Below are 14,358 nucleotides of genomic sequence, written 5' to 3' on the forward strand. Positions count from 1 at the left end.
TAACATTATGTAACTTACCATTATATAAAATATGCATCTTTAATATATCAGGTCTAAATATTACAGAAATTTATACCTATTTTTTTCCTCCTTTTGTTTTTGTAACTTGAAATTTCATTTAAACTACTTAGTTAAATTAACACCCTAAAAGTTATTTAATTTGGTTATCTTAAGTACAAAATAACTTAGATAATAGTTATGACAATAATAGAAAAAATAGAATTCTTGATTTAAAGTGCAGCAAACGAATTTTAATAGTAGATTAAATAAATCTATTAAGCTTTCATTTTATTTTGATTACAGTTTTCAAAAATACATTCCGCTAAAGGAAAACTACTTAAAATAAATTTTATAACTTTCTAAACACCTAGATTTGAATACAGTAAATTGATTTTAATCATTAAACTCATTTAATCTCAGCAGAATTTCGTAATTTTAATTTTTATCTTAAACTCAAAATAAGAACCAGATGTTTATTAACGATAGAACAGTGCATATAAAAGCATATTGATATTATTACTTCTTTTTGAAACCTTTAATTATTTATCCTCAAACTTTTTTCTTGTTCCTCCGATGCGAGTTTTTCTCTGAATAAGAGGTTCATTAAAACCTTTTCATTTCGAAATGTTTCTACTATTGCTTATGATATTTAAACGAATGAAAAGAATATTAGGTAATTAGGAACATTTTAAATTGAAATAAACCAATTAAAGAACAAAACGCTGAACGCAGCGATGCGTTCATTTATGAAGAAACAACCAAAGAAAAAAGAATCATTTGATTTTTCCATCAAAGGAACCCTAATTAGTACATTTTTAAAAATCTAGTTACTCTTTTATAAAAGCGGCCTTTTTATGTTCTTATTTACGTTTAGAACTTATTCTTGAATATTAAACTATGCGTTTGAATTCCAAACTCTTTTTAAAGACTGCAAAGTATATTTTGTGAAAAAAATTTTTCCTCGTTAATTTAATTTTCGATGTATAAAATTGTATTTTTATACTTTAAAGTAAGCAATAAAATTTTGTCATTGAAATTGAAATTTCATAATTATAATTTACTCATTTATTTAAAAAAAAATCTAAGATTTGAAACAGAATGTGTAAATAAATACTAATTAAAGCAATACTTTTCATAAGTTAAATTGTTTATATATCTAGTTTCAATTAAATCTTTCAATAAAAAAATTTTTTTGTAAATGATTTTTCTAAATCAATTAAAGGAAGCTAATTTTCATGATTTTTCTCTTCTGAAAATACTATAATAATACTGTTATAAAACATATTATGTAGGAATATTATCTTTTTTAAGAAAGTTAAAATATAGTTGTATTGCTTGAATTAAAAGTGTTTAATTTATTAAACTAGAAATGACAGAAATTCTTAAGATAAATTATTAAATGTAAAGATTTTACACATATTAAAATAATCTACAATAGAAAGTATAAGTTTGTGTTTTATCAATTTTTTTTTTATTTACTCTCTTTTATCTGTGAGTAGGATGAATTTCACAACTGAAACTTCGACCGCTTTCCAACCAGCTAGAGGACTTAAATCTCTATTGGATTGTTATGCAATAGGTTGCCATATAATTCTCTATCCTTTATGTTATGCCCTACCTTCCCTCGATCTAATAATCACTCATGAAGGCTAAAAGTACGAAAAATGTGAAAGTCTAAGTCAGGGTTGGCGAACCTTTGTGTATCAAAGTGCTATTTTTCTAAAACAAGTGTTTAATGAGATCATAGAGTAGCAGTGTTGGATTTTGTTGAGAGCAAATCAGACTGAAAGTCACGTAGAACAAACTGAAAACTTAACCTTTATTTACATAAAAAAGAATATAAAAACAATAAGATGATGCCAGCACAGGAAACTCAAACTATCTAACTAATCTCGAACTCAAACCTCAACATCCTCCCCACCCTGGTCGACCTCGAGGGGGATGACCAGAGCTACCGGACGGGTTATATTGTGACCATTAATTCTCAGCTCACAGGATCTTATTTTTCCATCTCGTCCTTCATGCAAGTTCACCACTCTAGCTTTCTTCCACATGTGACGTGGTCGGACATCTTCTTGTAGAAGTACAATATCGCCAATTCGAACGTTAATGATATTGTCCTGATTGTGCTTGATAACTCCTATTAGGCGTTCCCACCAGCCACAGTTTGTATCCAATAGTTTTTAGCTTTCTCTATTTCATTACAATTCAGTTCATGAGCTATGCGTTGCTGAGTCTTACAGTTGTATACAAAACGTAGTATCCAGGCAGTCACACGAAGAAGTTTCGTATAAGAACTATAACGAGATATATCTATGATGGGTTCTGTAGTTGCAACGTAGGAGGATTGAAATTTGGTTTTTCGTGATTCAGCTTCAACTAAAGGTTGTGTACGTGTTGACAAAACTTTGATAGGCCAAGTTTCTGGATCATGTTTTAGCCATTTCGGGCCGTGCCACCAAGATTCTAAAATCGATAACTGTGATGGAAAGGTACCACGAGTAAGATGATCCGCTGGGTTATCTGTACCGGGACAGTGGCGCCATTGTGAAGTAGTGTTTTGAAGGATTTCTGTTGTTCTGTTGCAGATAAATGTTTTCCACTGGTTGGGATTTCCCTTTATCCAACTTAAAGCTACAGTAGAATCGCACCATAGTATGGCAGTGTGGGAATTCATGTTCGTTTCCCTGCAAAAGTATCGGAGTAGGCGAGCTCCTAGTAGTGCAGTTAACAATTCAAGTCTCGGAAGGGTGACCCTTTTGATTGGGGTTAGTTTATTTCGACTGCAAATGAGATGGATCTCTGTAGAAATATCATCTGCGTGACGAGAGTACAAGCAAGCACCATATGCACGTTCCGAAGCGTCGCAAAACACATGTATGGTAACGTCGGAATTTTCGGAAAAGCCAATCCATCTTGGAATGCATGTTTCATTCAGATAGTGTAATTCATTTATCCACTTGTGCCACTGCTGCGCTACAGATGGAGGTAATAGTTCATCCCACTGAATACCACTAAGCCATGTATCTTGAAACAATATCTTCACAACTACTGTAACTGGAGCAAACAAGCCTAGAGGATCGTAAAACTTTGACATCAACTTCAGTAGTAAGCGTTTTGTTACTGGTTCTTTACATGCTTGAACAATTTTTGTCTGCACATCAATTTGAAAAACATCCCTGTTAGTATCCCTTTTAACACCCAAGACTTGCGTGATATCCTTAAACGAGACGTTTTCTTGTTTCCACATATCTTTCAAAATCTTAGAATTTGTAGTCCATTTATCTAATGGTAGGCTAATAAGTGATGTAAGTTTCTGCAGTTCTTGGTAAAGAATCAGAGCTTCAGTATCCGTAGACGTTCCGGTTACAAAATCATCCATATAGGTGTTATTCTCAATGTGTCTAGTTGCTGTAGGATATGCTTGTTTGTGTTTTGTAGCCAATTCACGAAGAGAAGCTGCTAATAAAAATGGACTAGAGACGAGTCCAAATGGAAGACGTGTGAATCGATAGGTTACAATTTTATCTTCAGTGCAGAGTTTCCCATCAGGAGTATATGTAGTATTGTACCAAATAAATCGTGTTGCATCTCTGTCTTCTTCTGCTAGAATAAGCTGCAGAAATGCTTGTCGCCCATCACTAGTGATTGCTATTTTAGAAAGTCGAAATCTCAACAATGTGGCTAAGATATCAGGAAGAAGATTTGGTCCTACTTCAAGAGCGTCGTTCAAAGATGGGTGACCTGGAGAATGTGAAGATGCATCAAAAACTATACGCCACTTAGTTTCTCCATTTGTGATTTTCTTTACTGCGTGATGGGGCAAGTAAAATAAACGTTCCTCATTATGTGTTTCTGAAACAACTTCAACGTGTTTTTTATCAATGTAATCTTGCATGTGCTCAATATATTTTACTTTGAAGTCTGAATTTGCATGCATTTTCCTTGTTAAAGATTTAAATCGTTGAATTGCAACTTCATAATTGTTCGACGAAAGTTGAACTTCTGGTTTCCAAGGCAATTTTACAACTCTTCTACCATCGATGATTTCAAAAGATTGATGAAAGTTCGTTAAGAGTTCAGAGTTGTGAGGACTTATTTTTTGTTGTGTTGGTTGTATACCAATGCTCTCTAAGTTCCAGAAATTTCGTACCACATTATCTAATTCCTGAGTTGAAGTATCCACATCAACATTATGAACCGTTGAAATGAAGGAAACTGTTGCGTGTGATCGAGTTCCACTAAGTACCCAGCCAAAACTTGATGAGACCAAGGCCAGAGAATCCGACAACCTGACTGGAGCTTCAGAATTCATAACAATCCAGTAGAAATCTGCACCGATTAAAATCTCAATTGGTAAGTTCGACAATGAATCATCTGGATCAGCAAGTTTCATTCGCTTGTTTTTAGCAAAGAGTGAAACATCCGTTGATGAAGGTAGGTGTGATGCATATTTGTTAGAGCTTTCAAATGCAGTAACATTAACTTTAGATTTGTCCCAGATACTTGATAACTGAAATTTGACTTGTCTTCGCATGTAGCCAACATTAGCTGGGGATTCAAAGGCTTGAATGTCCAAATGTCTGGTTGAAATTACTGGAAGTTTTAAAGTATCCACAAGATTAGAAGAAACGAAACTAGATTGACTTCCACCATCCAAAAGACAACGTGTCAATTTTGTAATCCCAGTGGGCCCAGTTATGAAAACTCGTGCAGTTTGCAAATGAACGAAACTGGAAGGCGATACATCAATTTTGTTTGTAGATGTAGCCACAGGCTGCTCATTGGTTAGAGATTTGCATATTGATGTATGGTGTTTTCTCTTGCATTTGGAACAGACAAATTTTTCTCTACGAGGGCAATTTTTTTTGGTATGTCCTCGGTTAGTGCACAAAAAACATCTATTACTAGTCTTCAATTTCTATATGCGCACGTCTATGTCCGTTACAACATTGCACTGTTGAGGCCAATGTCCGACAGTTTCACAGAAAGGACAAAAGGGTGACATTATTTTACTTTTGGTAGCTGATTTAGAATTCACGTTAAAATTTTCTAAGGAGGATTTAATAGGATAGTCTGGAGCAAGTGAACCTTTAATATTACTTGCAGTAATTGATCCCTCGACCTCTTCTGATAAAAATTTCATTAATTTTGAAATATCGCTTTCACCAAAATTTTCACGTTTGGCATGTACAATCCAGTTACGACAGATTTCATGAGGAAAAGCACGAAGTATTTTAGGAGCCAAAATTCTTCCGTATGATTGAGTTTTTTCTCCTAAAGCATCTAAAGCCTGTATTCTTCGATTACAATCAATATATAACTCATTTATTGCTGCTGGAGAGTGATTTTTGACAGGTTTTAAGTTTTCTAAATAATCGAGATGAGCCTGTATTATTTTATCTTTATCGCCATATTTCGATTTCAAAATATTCTTTGTTGTTGCATATGTTTCTGCAGTTATATTAATTCCATCAACTATTCGTTTTGCTTCTCCATCTAAATATCCCCGCAAAAAAACATGCTTGTCAATCAGCGATAAACTTTCGTTTTTGTCGATACAGTTTTCAAAACGCTCCCAAAAACTATGGAATTCTTCAATTTCGCCGTAAAACGTATTTATTTTTATTGTAGGCAACTTTACTGTAACATTTGAAGGCGAAGCTGAAAAATTATTTATATTGGCAGCTGTTGGCGATGTTTCAGAAGTTGAATTCGTGTTCCGATTTGCTGTTCTTTTGAAATTAAATAACGCCAAATGAGCATATTCTGTGTATCTTTCGCATTCTATTATGTCTTCCTGATATTCTTCATCATTTAAAAAATTATGTATTTCATCGTCTGCCAAGGTTAATTCTTTTATTTTATCTTGTAAACGTTCAATGTTGTATTCCTTTTCAGTTTGTGTACTAGCAGCATCGTTCAATTTCGTCGTTAGTTTCGTAATGTTGTTCGTAATGTCGTAGCGTTGTTCGTTTGCGTTTAAATATTACAAGTTTTTCACTACCGGTAGCCATTCCAATTCAGATTTTTGACGAAAGTAATTATAAAAGGTTCAGTATGACTTACCGAGTTATTTCGGCACCAAATGTTGGATTTTGTTGAGAGCAAATCAGACTGAAAGTCACGTAGAACAAACTGAAAACTTAACCTTTATTTACATAAAAAAGAATATAAAAACAATAAGATGTTGCCAGCACAGGAAACTCAAACTATCTAACTAATCTCGAACTCAAACCTCAACAAGCAGTCAAATAACTTTGACTTTGTGATTATTTATAAATTGATTATTCTAAATACTATTAACTCTAAACTCTTATCTTACTACCAAAAAAACATTTTGCAATGCCTCAGTTATAGGAGTAATTCTAATTAAAGTAACATTAGTGTGACTTCTGTTGTTGCAGATTAAATGACAAATAACTTACATTAGGATAAGATGTGAGTTTTAGCAGAATGCATGCTGAGGGGAAGTCATCTGTCAAACGGTTTCTAAGCATGTCTTTAATGCTATTCATCTCCAAAAATAATGACTCGCTGGCACAGGTAGATGAAAATATGGTTAAAATAGCCCCTGACAACTTCTTCAAATGGTCAAATATGTCTGGTAACGAATTCTATGTTACCAAAGTTTTGTTATTGAAATATTTACTTATAATGCTTGTCAATCTTTCTGTTTCAATTAGTTCCAGCTCTTTCCTTGTTTCAATACATTTTTGAATCTATATTGAACTAAACTGAAAATCAATCAGCTGCACTTCAAATTCTTCAATTTCCAACCAATCGTATTGTTCAATCAATCAGTTTATCAAATGAAGTCACATCAAGGTACATAAGGAACTTGAGTGTTTCCAATAATTCTTTTAACTGAGAAAATCTCGCTGAAAATTCTTTGATGGAAGAATCAATTACAGAAATAAATTCTTCAATGACTGTTTCTTCACCTGGTTTTCTCATATATATCTAAATCGTTGATATTTTTTTTCAAGTTTGGAAAATACTTGCAGTTTCTTGTAATAATATCTTTCCTGAAAGCATGCAGTTTAGCATCAAAAGTGCGAATAAGATCTATTAAGACGATAATTGATTTATTTGTGCCATGAAGCTGCACGTTCGATTCATTGAAAAGGTGGTATATGTCTGTAAAAAACATTAATTTTGAAAGCCACATAACATCCAATAACTGGGGGTATTGTTCAATTTTCCCCTCATTTTGTAGAAACAGTCCAAGCAATCAACAAATCCTTGAAGTACGTTCCCTTGAAGTTATGCTATCCTTGAAGTTATGCTATTATTATCCTTGAAGTTATGCTATGCTTAAACAAACCAAGTGTCATTAGCAATTGTAGTCTATAATGTAACTACAATAACAAGTGAGAGCCCCCGAACACTCCGTAGCGAAGGATCACTCGCGTTAGTTCGTAATATGCTTCATAGTGAACTTCGTAATCGGTGACATGCCCAGAATATTGTGTCGTGTGCCATCAATGGCAAGCGTGCCATTATTTATCCCTCCCAGGTTTAAGTTATCCACATATGAAGTTAACAACACACAAGAATACATAAATACACAAGTGGGCGACTTTTGTGCTAAAATACAAACTGAGGTAGACAACGTTAAAGAGCACAAAAAATAGATTTTTTTGTGCTCTTTAACATTGTCTACCTCAGTTTACACAAGAATACAGTTTGTTGAAAATCGTTTAAAAGGTAATTTGTTGGCGATACCACATAAAGTATAGTTTAAGAATTTTATATTTCGAAATATTATATATTAATTATGCATTATATAAGTTAAGAAGGAGATGTGTTCTTCACGAAGAATATAAAAGTAGGTAGGTACGAAATACAATCACGTGGCAAGATCAAATAGCCTGTCTTGTCTCGCAAAACCACGTGGATTGCTCCACAGCTTGCAGAATGCTGCTAGCTTATGGACAAACCAAAAAATACATCAGTTGTTTTACTTACTAGTAGAAGCTAGTTCTTATGGTTTTGGTTCAAGTAACCTCTTAAAATCTAAGTAGGGGTAAATAGTAAGAACGTTTGAGAAAGAAAAAAAACAACGAATAACATTTACATAATATGTTGAATTAAATAACTTCAAATATTCTTAACAAATAATAAAATGATTAGAACTAAGAGGCTTGACTCGTAAAATGAATTGTCTGTAAAAGGAACTTACCAATAAGCTTAATAATTCAATTCAAACTTTTTATGAAAAGTAATATTCTTTTAATCGAATCATTTTAATAAACCACCGAGTGTTTTTACCTAAAAATAATTATTCGATATTTTTAGTATAACCAGCATTAAACGCTTAACGATAAATTAATAGAATTAAATAAAAATTATGAGATAAATCAAAAATAATATTTTCTGACATGAACGCAAATTTATGACTGGTGATTTTGCATAAAAAAGCAATTTAACTTCTACTAAGAAGCCCTGGTTTACATATTTTCAATTTATTTAAAATGTTTTGAATATTACAATATTTTTTACCCCCAACATTAATGAACCGTTTCTCTGGGCTGAGCATAATACGAAAAGAAAATTGCTTTTCGGTCACTATTCCGAAAAAGAAGGAAAAAAATAAAGAATATTTTCATAAAGAACTCTATAAAAGAAAAAATAGAGCTACGAAACAGAATTACAAGCGAGTTATAAATCACATTTTATGCTTGAAAATAAATTGCGCAGCAAAAATTTCTAACTCATTGCTTTTAGCCAAAGAATGTGAAACAAAAAATAATAAAGTATTCTTTCTCTTGTTTAAAATCCACGCGACGGAAAAATAACCATTGCCATTTTCTGAAATAGAAAAAAATACGGCACCAAAACGCAGACGATAAAAATCTTTTATCTCGGAAGAAAAAAGAACGTCTAACACAATTGCGTTTAGTTATTTCTTAACACAATTATTCAGAACTCTATTCTTTTCTTTCAAAAAGTGTGTACAAGAAACATTCCCTAAAACTATCAAATTAGTTCATTATTGCGTAATCACATATTTAGACTCCGACGAACAATTAGTGCAATTAACGGTAACCGTTCTCTTGCTCGAAATCTCTTTAAAAACAGATTCTCTTATGAACAAAGTTTTTAAGAACAAATATGGCGGTCAGCATTAAAAGTGTTTTATACGTAACTTAGAGTGGGTTTCAATTTAAGGAGAAAAACACAAAGAAGGATGAGGTGTAATGAGATGGGTTTTAGTTTTTTCAGTTTACTTAGGTTTTTTTTTTTAATTCTTTTAGTCGTATACTTTTGAAGACAAAAGATGGGGAAAGAATAAGTGCTTTGTTTTGTGCTAAGTTTATGGGTTAATATACTTTCACTTCATCTTTAATATTGAATTTTTAGGAAATATGATATGGATATAAATGTCAAATAGCGTTGGATTTTATTTTGGTACGAGTAAAATATGCAGCGTAAAAATTGTTTCGTAAAGAACTTGAGATAAAAATGCCCTGAGGCGGAAAAATTCTTCACGTTTTCAAATATTTAAACGCTTTTAATAGAATAGAGTGGTCGTTTAAAATAAACGTGGGATAATTAAAAAAGAATATCATCTTTTTAATTAAAGAAGTAATATTCAGTCTTATTTTATTAATTTAAAAATAAGAATTTTACAATATAAATCGTGGAATGTTAAATTGTATTATAATATTGATGAGTTTTTCTTAAGTTCGTGATCTAGCTTTTACTTCAGTTGTATTTATTCTAAAATAATCTAATTTTACAAAGTTGCAACTAAAAATGGGATTAAATTAAGGAACGTTTAGTTCATTGTTAAGCAAATGTAATAATACCTTACAGATTTTTTATTTGATAATATCATTTATTAAATTCAAAAATGTTAAAGAATTATTTGAGATCATCATTATAATTAATCTTGTTAAATAATAATTCTTTTAAAAGATAAAATTTGATTCAATAATTCTTGCCTAATATCGACAACAACAACTGTCGTTGCAAAAATAATAACTTAATTTGCTGGTACTGCACATACTAGATTATTATTGTTTCTGGAATAATTTAATTCTTTTGCATGTTTTTATACAGTTAGTGGACAATCTACATTAAATTATAGATTATCTTTGCATACAATAAAATAAATAATTTGTGTGAGATCATCTGTGGATATGTCTGCATACCAGAAGCAGGTACTAAAATTACAACGTCAAACTTAAAGTTGAATGAGTTCATTTGTAAACAAATTTCGATTCCCGATTTTCGATTTTCATTAGATTTCATACCCCCCCCCCCGGAATTTTCGTATTGTGACATCTGTGATTCTATAACAGATCTTACCTTCGAATTTCAATAAATATACGTAGTGAATTCTTCCCTTTCATTTAAGAACCGAAATAAGAAAAACAAATAGTCACAGTCCACGCTATAGAAGATTTTACCTTGAAAAATTGGACGGTTTTACCTTTTGTACGTACATATTCTTTTGGGATGATGAACGCAAATCTGCATTTTGAGAGAAAAAAAAAATTCTGAAAAAATGCTTGTTGCAGAAAAAACCTGGAAAAATGCAGTTGTTTTGCATATAATATTTTCTTTCGGTAAAAATAGAAAATTTCTGATGAAAACTAGAGAAAATTTCCTGCAAATTCTATATCTACAATAACTTCGTAGAGTGATTAATCAAAGCATTATGAGAATAGGAATAATGATTATAAGCATTGCAATGATCGATCTCTCAGTACTTCAACGAAGAAAAATAGAGGGAAATAATTAACAGAGATATGAAATTTATAAAAAAAAATTCTCTTATCGATCAAGTAATAAGCTTTTAATCGAGTAAAGCTTTTAATCAAGTAATATTTTACTACTTCAGTTTGTTGAGATTACTTGTTTAGTAACTTTTTAGTTATAGTGCAAAAATAAAAGTAACAATGGAGCATATTGCAGTTCAAATTTAATTTAACACTTAAATGATTTTTAAACTTAACGCAAATATATCATGCCTTAATAATAAATAGTTCATTTATATGAAATCTACAGCTTATCAAATTTACAAGTAAGCATTGCACATATTTTATTTTAAGTATTATTATACATTATTTTTAAAAAAAAACACTTTTTTGTCTATTTAATTATGTATAAAACCAATAAAAAAATATAAAGCATTTTGATAAAAAAAATCACGTTTAAGACGTGGTTACTTTTTTTCAAATAAATATTTATTTCATGCTTTAATTTCTGTTTTAAAGTTCCAAACATTCCAAAACTATACCATGCGTTTGTACTAGTTTATATATTTCCCTGATCATTTCAAATACAAAATTTAAAAAAGACTTCTCAATTGTTTTTAGCAAAGTAAATTATAAAATTATCCGAAAAAAAATATCTATCGCTAAAAAGAGTCCCTTCTTTTGTTTGTTTTCCGTTCCTCAAAATTTTTGTTTTTATAAACACTTGTTTTTCAAAACACTTGTTTTTATAACAGCTATGTGTAGAAAGTAGTATGAAAAAGGGTTTCTAAACTACTTGCAGTATCATTTTTTGTTTTTTCTAAAAATATAATGTGTTGATAGGGATAACAATTCAGTGTTTTCCAAATAAACACTTTAAGTTTAGTTTCACTTGTACGAATTCAAGAAATAGTGAACGTAATGAGTGAAAAAATAATGTCTTCTTATGAACACTTCATTCACAATGTTTAAGAAAATAATGCATCGTGCTAGCCTCAAAAACTATTAAATATGATTTTGATTAAATTTAAACGAATAATTTGTTTAAAAACACGATATTATAGTTTTATTCACGCAGTATCCTAAAAGAAAAATAAAACAGTTACTCTTTGAGGATATAGCAGCACTCAGATCAGTGTAAATCAATGCATTCGTATAAATGCTTCTTACTGTGCTGCCATCTGCTAATATTATAGTGAACCATCACCTGGAATACAGTGAACAATGACGTGGTGTAACAATGAATCATGCTTTGAATATATACACTGTTAAAAGTTGTGGATTAACAATTTACGGAAATACTGATAAATGCAATGAATTGCATGCAGCTTCACAATACTGTTCATATAAAAATGTCTTCAAGTAAGATTAAAGAAATTTCTTTAGAGCCATCCTTAAACCTAACGTAACTTTAACAGTGTTAATGGTAGATGGCTGGCAACTGCGATTAAAATTTTACGTTTTTTTTTTGCACTGTACACTAATTTTTATTGAAATTAGACTTTTCCGGTGTTTATGTCATAATAATAAATTAAACAGTAACTGTGTAGATTTTTCAGATTTTCAGAAACTTAGATAGCAATATTTGTTTTTTTATTCAAACTTTAGTTTTATTAAATAATTATTTATAACCAAAATCTTCCTTCCACAAAAGAAACTAAACCAAAAAGTATCCTAAATTAACAATTTATTTTTCGAAAAGAGCACTAAATCATTAATGCTCTCACTTTAATTAAAAAAAATAAATAAACATTTGTTCATTTAAATTCCGCTCAAATGTTTTTTATTTAGCTATTTTGTCGAAACACTAAAAAAATAAAACATAGAAGCATAATATTTCATCATAATATTAAATTAATGAAAGGAAAAGTAATAACGCTTAATTAATGAAGTTACGCCTCGATGACTTTAGTGGTTAAAAACCCCAAAGTTATGTAGTTCTCAAGTAGTTAAAAACCCCAAGTTCAGATTCTCAATTCCCCCTTTTATGGCAGCTTCAAACAATTTTATTTTACACTGAGAAAAAGTTCTTGTGAATTTTACCAAAACCCTACACAATTTTTCGATAACACTTTTTGGTGTTCCTATGGAGCCAGAAACGCTTTAAATTTTACCATATTTTGGTAGTTTTGACCATGCTTTTTTTTCTCAGTGTACGCCACTTGACACAATATAACGTAAAAACAATAATGAAGTTTTACAACAAGTTTATGTATTGAAGTATAACATTTAATACTTCAACCAATACTTGAAATATTTAATCCAAGAAAATATATAATTATAGTTATTACATCGAAAGTAATGCTCGAATTCGTATACTTTTTTAAACTATACCAAAAAAAAATAATAATAAATATAATCTTTTAATAAAAATAATAAGCGTTTCCTATATATTCTACAGCTTGCTAAATTTAAGTAAGGTGAAGTTGAATATATAATTATAGTTATTACATCAAAAATTAATTCTCGAATTCGTATGATACTTTTTTAAACTATACCAAAAAAAATAATAATAAAAATAATAATAAAAATAATCTTTTAATAAAAATAATAAAATTTTCCTATATATTCTACAACTTGCTAAATTTAAGTTTAAAAAACGCTAGTCCTAATGGCATTTGTTGTAAATAGAGTTTCAAAAAAAAAAAAGGATTTGCAATGTTAACTTCTTTTTCTAGAAAAATAAATGTGTTGTGATAACTAGAATAAATGAGAGTTTTCGAAATAAACACTTTCACTTTAATTTCTCTTGTATGAATATAAGACGAAGTAATAGACGCGATAAATCAAAAAACTTATCTCCCGATGAAAATTTTAATCACAATTTTGAAGCAAATAAAATATCGTGTTAGCGTCAAATACAATTAAAAACGATTTTGAATTTCTTGAGGAAAACGAAGAATTTTTTTTTTCTTAAAGAGCACGAGTTTAAACTTTTATACGCTTTAGTTTATCTTAGTCATTTTTTACGCAAAAAGCATTTGCATTTTACTGATCAGCGGACCGAGAAATTGGAAATTTTTGTATAATGCCTCTAAAAAAGATTTTAGTCGGTATTTTTCTCCACTATTTTTTTCATCCCTTCTTTAGAATCAAGAAAAAGAAATTATAATTTGCTTGCTACCAGTTTTTTACATTTTTTTCTTGATGGTACCTTTTAATCTTATTTCTTTGGACTTCCATTGCATTTTACTAAGCTCTCATTTTAGATTCAGTATAATTCTTTTTAAAGTATTTTTTTTCTTCTTTTTTTTCTTGCGTCCCCTACCCAGAGCTTAATTCTTTTTTTTTCCCTTACTCCCTTTACTTACACCGCCGGTTTATTCAATTCCATTTTGGGTAGGGATTTTTTTTCCCTTTCATCCTTTTTTTTTATTATTCTTTTTCCTTTTTTAGTTATCTTGCATTCCTTCGAATTTCAGTTGCTTTACATATTTTCCTCGGGGTTATCCTAAAATTACAGATTATGTCGCATGAGGTGGTTTCGACCAATCACATATCACAAAGAACAGTTTTCTTTTAGTGGGAGGTGGAGATAGGCACTCGAACACTTTTATTTTTTCGAATAAGCTGAATTACCGAATTATTCGTTTTGATCTTTGAACGTTGGATTTATTCAGGTTGAAAATGATTTGGAAGAAAAGGATTT

At 30.5% G+C, this 14,358-nt stretch overlaps 1 protein-coding gene across 1 annotated transcript; it reads right to left on the bottom strand.

The window, feature by feature from the left end:
- Positions 1 to 2,143: 2,143 nt before the first annotated feature.
- Positions 2,144 to 6,518, bottom strand: LOC110283178 (uncharacterized). The gene is made up of 3 exons (XM_087156547.1): positions 6,429 to 6,518; positions 4,039 to 4,777; positions 2,144 to 3,855 (listed from the first exon to the last, which is right to left on the bottom strand). Exons 1-3 carry the CDS (start codon positions 6,516 to 6,518, stop codon positions 2,144 to 2,146), a joined length of 2,541 nt encoding a protein of 846 aa, XP_087012673.1.
- Between the last annotated feature and the right edge of the window lie 7,840 nt (positions 6,519 to 14,358).

This window comes from Parasteatoda tepidariorum, chromosome 2, assembly GCF_982258835.1.
Source record: "Parasteatoda tepidariorum strain Cologne lab strain chromosome 2, Ptep-v5.0, whole genome shotgun sequence".
Classification (NCBI taxonomy): domain Eukaryota; kingdom Metazoa; phylum Arthropoda; class Arachnida; order Araneae; family Theridiidae; genus Parasteatoda; species Parasteatoda tepidariorum.

Coding starts and splice junctions, on each gene's coding strand:
- LOC110283178 (XM_087156547.1), bottom strand. CDS start 6,518: ATGAATAGCATTAAAGACATGCTTAGAAACCGTTTGACAGATGACTTC. Junction 4,778..6,428: donor AACTCACATCTTATCCTAAT/GTAAGTTATTTG, acceptor ACCAATGAGCAG/CCTGTGGCTACATCTACAAA. Junction 3,856..4,038: donor ATCTTTTGAAATCATCGATG/GTAGAAGAGTTG, acceptor AAGTTGTTTCAG/AAACACATAATGAGGAACGT.